Source organism: Zeus faber, assembly GCF_960531495.2.
Source record: "Zeus faber genome assembly, chromosome: 8".
NCBI lineage: Eukaryota > Metazoa > Chordata > Actinopteri > Zeiformes > Zeidae > Zeus > Zeus faber.
The window spans coordinates 24,820,835-24,828,308 of record NC_137195.1 but is presented as its reverse complement, the minus strand read 5'-3'; the positions used below and the strand labels follow the sequence as shown (position 1 = coordinate 24,828,308).

Genomic DNA, 7,474 nt, shown 5'->3' with positions numbered 1-7,474 from the left:
GTGGCAGCTGCATCTGGGACTGCCGCTTGGCCTGGAAGATGGGCGGCTGCTGTTGCACCTGGGGCAGGAAGCTTGGGTGGTGCTGCTGCTGCTCCCGCTCCACCTGGGGCTGGAAGCTAGGGTGCTGCTGCTCCACCTGGGGCTGGAAGCTAGGGTAATGCTGCTGCTGCTCAGGGACCGGAGGTAGCTGCAGGGCAGGGGCAGGTGACAGCTGTAGTGACAACTTGGGTTGGGCAAGATGTCGGTATGTCATTTTCCTACCGGCCGATATATGTGCGTGTTTTGTGAACCTCGTGGATCGGGCTCAGATAAATCTCCTGCTCCTCTTCGCCTCTGTCTGCAAATATAATTTCCAACACTGGTGTAAAAGTCTCCAATCTCCATTTCCCCTTGGCCTTAGACAATTCCCTGCAAACATCATGCAGAAAATAACTGGCAAAACTTTTGCTGGTCTAAAGCGTCACAATCCAAAAGCTGCACATGGCTTGGATTGGATCTGTCCAACAATTTCTCCTCCGATAGGTGGACTGTGCTTTAACATTAGGCAACCTGCTATGCTTTTAGGCTTTCCATGTCGTTTCCAAATAATTTTGTATTAATGACACACACCCCTTCTTGTAGAATTTACACTTGAGCTGTTTAACTTGTATACATTCTCAATGACGTGTCATTTTTATGACAGAAAGTTCAGGTCAGTGTAGTTTCGCCTGAAGGGAGGAAATCCTACTCATTTTTAGTTGATTCTTGTTCCCATATAAATATTTTCACCCCTATCCCATAACAGTGCAGAGATCTAGGAATTGATTACAGCACTTGTGTCTTGTAAGTTTGAAGCAATTTCCCTGTCACACGTTTACTGTGGATACATGGATAGATTTGTTTCAACAGAAAACCAAAAAGATGACACTTGCATGTTGTTCATTCTTCACTTCAGCTCACTGAGTTTATTTGACCATTGGCAATAAGTTAATATTCCTGTAGTATTTTCTTTTCCTACACATATTCTCATACATGTACAGAGCATACATACTGTACTTTGGGACAACCAGACAAACAGAAAATCAATAAATATGGTGAGATTCTCCAGAGAGATCCAGAGGGAAAGTGAGGAGAGTCACAAACCACATTAGTTGTTTTGAAAATCAAACAGGCTCCATAAATTAAGAAGTAGGGTCAGAATCTGTGACTCCCATCGCATGTGTCTTATCTAACCATCAGAGATGGTTCTGTCACAAAGAGTGCATAATCCTTGATCATTTCAAAGTATTTCTAGGCACATGATAGTCATGGCCATAATAAAATAAAAACTTACCTGAGCCAATTTCCTAAAACCCTTGAAAGGTTAAGACCCCATCAGAAACCCTATATTCAGCATCTAACAATCTCATTAAATTATCGTGGAACATTTTGTGCAGCTTTTAAATCAGCATTTTCTTTTTGATCGTCGATTTGCCGAAATAATCTCGGTTCTCTGTGTGATTGAGCAAATCTGTTGATTTACTCGAGAAAAGAATTCCTTCTTGAGCATCACTGTGATGCGGTTCGCCTCGTATGAGCATCAAACTCTTCACAACGCAAGCAGACGGCACAAACAAAATATGTAACGTGTCTTTTAAAAAATATATAAAATACACCTCAGATGCGTTAATTTAAAGCAGCCTTAAGCATGAATTAATGAGGCAGCCAGCTTACTCAAAATAACAAACACAGGATTTGAATTCTACTCATTAAATCAATGTAACACAAAGCTTGTAACTGCAAGTCCCAAGAATAAAACAAAACAAAACAGAAACTATTCTATTATTTAGTACATGCACCTGCATCGTAATCAACACAAGCTTTTATTGCTTCTATACAGCCTTGGAACTTTTGAGAAACTTGTTGTTGTGTTGTGCTCTGGCATATGCCGCAAATTCCTCAAAATCTTGCTCAATTTCTGAGACAAATCAACACAATTCAGTGTCCATATTTAACTGTATTGAACATATCATGAAAAAAAATTAAAGAACCCGCTCCTCTACTTAGTTTTCCTCTAAATCCAATGAAAGTGATGTCAAACCTTCATTTTGCCAAAGCCCATAATATGGTAGCTATTAAAAACTAATACCTAAGAATAATGATGCAAATTGGGGGGTTGAATTTTAACATAATAATAATTTTGACATAAAGAGAGGCCTTTTAAGTATCCCAAATCAGCAAGACGGGGTTCGTAAGCATGATTGTGGGACAGCAGAAGTGCTTCGATAAAAGCTGTACTTGACACAAGGCAAGCTGTCAAACCTGCCCGTCTTTCCTTTCCCGACCACTCGAGGGCAGAAAGCAGGACAGTTCATGTGGTTGTGCTTAAAGGTGCAGTGTGTAGAATTTAGTGGCACCGAGCGGTGAGGTTGCAGATTGCAACCAGCTGAACACCAATCCCCGTGGTGGTGCAACATGGTGGCCTCCCAAGAGGAGACGGACAGATTACACACTAAAACACACTTGTGAATATTATATACATTTTCTGCCACGTCTGTTCCGTAAATTCTACACACTGCACTTTAAGTACTGTGTGGTTACGGGGATGTGACGCCGAATGTGCCGTTGTTCGAGCACATTTAACTGAAGTGATGTGGAGCTAGGATAACATTGGGTATTTGAAGCATTTCAGCAGTTACCAATGAAGGGCAGGGGACATGGCCAAGTCATTTATTCCTGTTACACCTGCCTCATCTGCTCAAACCATTCACAACTTTTCTAGTTCTCTCCTGAACACTCTTCTAAAAGTTTAATTGCGCCTGTGACAGGTGAGGTTGAGTGTATTCACCAGCTCTTCTCGTTGTCATTAAATGCTGTAGAAACGCAGCCTAAGCAACACGTCTTCTAGTCATAACTATAAGGGAGAAAAAAAGATTAACACTGGCAGATGTAGAGGCTCCGTATAGACAATACATCCTGCTCAGTTTTCACAATGTTTGGAGGAATCTATAAAAGCGACACTTTAAGTCTTATTTTGAGTCGTTAAGTTACTGGACCAGATATCTGAGACCTGGTCTGCTTCAGTTAATCAGAGCGAGAGAGTCCGGTGGGAATGTTGGACAATGTGCGGTGCCGTGTTTTCATCAAATTGTCGATATTGGGAATTGGGGATATTGGTCTAAACTAAAGAAAACAAACCCCAAGATGATATTCAAAAATAGTTTTCCTTCATAATGACGTTAATTAACCAACTGTTTTTTTATACCTCTCGAATTAGGCATGAGAATCAATCCACGTAGCAGTTGACTGGCAAAATGTTTCCTAAAGTGTCTTATGGATATTTTGAAGAACCTATACAGTGGAATGTTCTCGAAAAGTCCCATAAAGCTTTAAGGACTTTTCAGCCATCCATCCCTAAAAAAAAGAAACCTATTTAAAACCCACTTCTCCACCCTACAAGGTCGTTACTAGCTGTACAACGAGGGGAGAGTTAATCTTGAATTGTTTTTTGTCTAATGAATGAGATCATCTAAGGTCTAACAGTTGACCTGTGCAGCAGCCGCCGCCAGGTGATCGATCGGTCCGTTGTCTCTTCGGGAGGCGACAAGGTCACAAGGCTAAAGTTCTTTCGTCTAGAATTCCAGTAACATTTAAAAATCCTTTACAGACTCAGGTTTTTCTACAGATCGGGCCGGGCTCTAGATTGTTTCCGTTGTGCACCGCGATCCAGCCGAGTTATTTTTCTAAGAAGACATTTCAAGTAGTTTGTCCCTAAATGCGGAGTGGGGGTGGAACCTCAGTTTTTGCTGCTTCCCGCCGATACGGGCACTTGCGTTGCCTCCTTTGCGTCCTTCCCTTCTTTCTTCTCGTCGTCTTTGAAGAACAAGAGGGGAAACATGCCCAGGATGCAGCCGATGCCCACGCCGATGGCCTTCCCCTGGAACAGGAGGAGGGAGGAGGGCGGTGAATATGGATGGAACGGAGGAACGGAGCGGGAGCGAACGCTGGTGCCGAGGGTTGGGTACCGACCAACCTGGTATTAATCACACACACCAGGAGACTGCGCCCGCATCGCCCCCTCTCCATGCGTAATGCGCAAAAAGTAAGGCAGTGTTATCTCTGCTCTCAATATGTTTTAGTTTCTCTTAAAAAATACAATCAGAGTACCGGATCGATGAACAGTATCGCTAAGAGTAGTAGCACCGTTAAAATCTTAACGATACCCATTCCAACGAGTCGTGCGCGTTCCTCCGTGCCCTGCCCACACACCGTTGGTACTTTTATTTGGAGGAATGATGCACGGCACTCTGTGTTGCGCTCCGCCATCGGGACACAGAGGATTCACACATATAAAAATATATTTACGATTCCCCTTATCTATTATTCCTCATTGAAATATCTATTTTTGTAAGCTCCTGCTTTATCCTGTTATTGTAATGCATACTGACTGACCAAAAGAAACGGCAAAAAAAAAAAACCCCACCACTGCTCGACTTGAAGAATCTCAGTTGAGACAAAAACCTGCAAACTCTCATCCGCTTCGACTCGCGAATGTCTTTGGCGGCGTTAAATAACACACTTCAGCCGCTTTCTTATCCGCCTAGAAAACAAATGAAACCAATTTGCGCAAACAACGTCGAAGCCAGAGAGACATTTTCTGCGAGTCAGAGCCCAGCAAATGCGAGAGTATTTCAAAAATCGTCAAGGTAATCAGCGCGGCCCGTCACGAATGGTCCGGAGCCTTGGTATGCTCGTCATGGCGGCTAATTAAGGTTTCGCACTTCAGACACTTTAGTAAAAATCAAGCGGCTTCTGCTTCTCCTGCAGGATGAACGGCGCAGAGAGTCGCGTTACCGCTTTGATGTTGCTGGCCTGAGATCAGCCTGAAAAAGATTCCCTGCGGTAGGTCAATCGGGAAACGCGCCGCGAATCAGCGTGTTAAGTCTCATCATGACAGTGTGAAATCTAATTTATATTCTTCATTTACAGTGCACAGTATGCCATACAGAGAGAGGTGGGAGCCGGGTTGTGCGACGCAGCGAGTTTTGAGTCCGGCGAATGTAATCCCCCAAAAAATGTGATAAATATTCAGAATTTGAAGATTGTACAGTTGCTCTTATATTTTCCCCTTGCAAAAAAAATGTTGCTAACTATGTAGGTCGAGGATTCCACAAACATGTTGTCATCAGACTAACAGAGCAAGCAATGATCCTGAAATTCTGATATGTGACGATTTCTCCATCGTGATTTGTCCTGACCACTATTAAGGCTAGCGGGAATAAAAATGATAATTAACCTGTAACGCGCAATGCGAACAGGAACTGGCAGCTGAAGTTTGGCAAACCGTCACTGCACAGCAGCCAATCAGCTGTGTCGTAGGGCTGCAGGAACAAAATTCGAATATAAAAGAAAACAACACTATTTGAAGGCTGAAATCGCCAATCGACTGTGTATTTTTTTATGAATAAATAACTGATTACAAATCTGTAGGCTAACGTTAGAGAATCAATTCACATGTGATGAGCAATGAAATTCAATATATGCACATTAGGAAGACATATTCCTGGTAGCACCGGCACTTTTCCCTCTCCTCCGGCATGTCACTGTGCGCACAAGGGAGAGTGCTGAGCCTTTGACCAGAATGTCCAGTAATTCCACGGATGTGGCGATGAAAGTGAGAAATAAATCCGACCATCACCGAGGGAATGTCCTCTAGTGCAGAGGTTCCCGTGCCACGGAACGGGCCGGGCCGCGGGGCATTTGCCACCGGGCCGTGAGAATGCGGGTGGGATTTCTTCGGGAACGATCTGTAAACGGAGTCAATTAAATGCATCTAATGCATCTAGAGTTTTTATTTGCTTCGTTTGGAGAAAAGAGCGTTCAGATCGGAGCTGCGAATCCCCTCGTACCAAATTTGAGCGTTAAACCTTTTAATATGTATTAAAATATTAAAAATAAAGCAAAAAAAAATCTCATGGGATTATAGAGGAATATCTGCCGCCCTAATCAACAACAAAAGAGCTCTGGTATCGGAATCAGTATCGGCACATGCTGTATGTATTGGAATCTGATCGGAAGTGAAAAACAGTGGCTCACAGAAGACGTACGGCAGGAGTCGAAAAGCAGAAGTTTGGGGGGGGGGGGTTCTTTTTTTTTGTTTTCCTGGAACTTTCCATCCCTGTGCTCACCGTGTGAGAGCTGACTCTGGTCTGCCACATGTCCACCTGCTTCGGGCTCAGGTCGGGGATCTGCATTCCGAGCCGACACGCCAGGGCCTCCACGTAGCCCGCCAACCTGGGGGGGGGGGGGGGGTTGGGGGAGGGGTTAACCTTCAGAAAAGCTGTGTTATTGTTACTGGGAATGCGCATGCAGTAAGAGGGGTGGCAAACACACTTCAAAATAAATATGTAGAAAACGTTCAGCTCCAGCCTAATAACGAGCATCCCAGGAGTGGTTTTGACATTTAAGGGGTGGGGCTGTCTTGGGCAGAGCTGATGAAAGGATGGAAAAGGGAAACCGATGGCACGACAGAATCGCTGCATCCATAACTGCACGTGCACGTCTATGCGCGTGCAGATGCGCGTGCGGATGCGTTAAACTTCAAAGTGACCCGAAATGTTTGACCATTACCTTGCAATTAACCCTTCCTGAGCCCAGCACACATTAATTTCATGGAAATTGCTGAAATGTTTTGGATCGAAAGTCCTCACGTTGCTTCGGAAATTGTCCCAACGATATGATTTATATAACAAAAAAATATATATTTTACTTGAATTTGGAAATGCAGTGCACACTCTCATCACGCCCGCCTTCCCGGCGCAAGCCTGAGGGGAAACGTTCTAATCGAAATGGAGACGAGCGCCGGGGCAGCCGTTTCATCCTGGGTTTTACTTTTTGGGTTGGGCCTCCCTTTCTAAACCTCGACCAGGTTTCACACTTCGATCCGTCCCGTGGTGCACGGCGGAAGTAAAAGGGCAATACAAACTTGAACAGCAACAACAACAGCGGGGCACAAACGACACACTAATGACGCAGCGTAACGCCTTTGATTTGCTTCCTCATCGTTGCCCGCTGACACAACGCAGCATCCAAACAAATGTCTGATCACCGAGGGCCACAAGGAGCCAGAGAAGATGAGCGAGTGGATTAGGCGTGTCCTTGAAGGAAAGGCTGTGGGGAGAGAGACCATTTGACATTGGGTGTCTGCACACCCCGAGGTGGAGAATGTTTCAAACCGGATTATGTGTCTGAGAGACAAAGGACAGAGCTGAGAGAAGAACTTCCGTCTCACTTTGTAAAGAATGGGTAAATTGACGGAGGAAGGAAGGATCACAACATTAAATCAGTCGCCATTCGGTGCTTTGAAGTTTATCTGCAGGAAACCTGCGTAAACTGCCTGGAATTATTCCGAGTGCTAAAGGATTCTAGTTTTGATGTACTCTAGACAGATTGAGTCTAGACTACGCACACTTTGAAAATACAGTACATTGTACTTTTAGGGGGTACAAAAGCTTTG

At 44.3% G+C, this 7,474-nt stretch overlaps 1 protein-coding gene across 1 annotated transcript in view; it reads right to left on the bottom strand.

Moving 5' to 3' along the window:
• Positions 1-866: 866 nt before the first annotated feature.
• Positions 867-7,474, bottom strand: part of LOC307233869 (transmembrane protein 65-like) — a 50,321-nt gene continuing 43,713 nt past the window's right edge. The window contains exons 7-8 of the mRNA XM_080005326.1: positions 6,147-6,252; positions 867-3,895 (exon numbers count right to left, since the gene is read on the bottom strand). Coding sequence (XP_079861452.1) covers positions 3,755-3,895; positions 6,147-6,252 — 247 coding nt within the window. The 3' untranslated portion in view covers positions 867-3,754. The remainder of the gene's footprint in view (positions 3,896-6,146; positions 6,253-7,474) is intronic.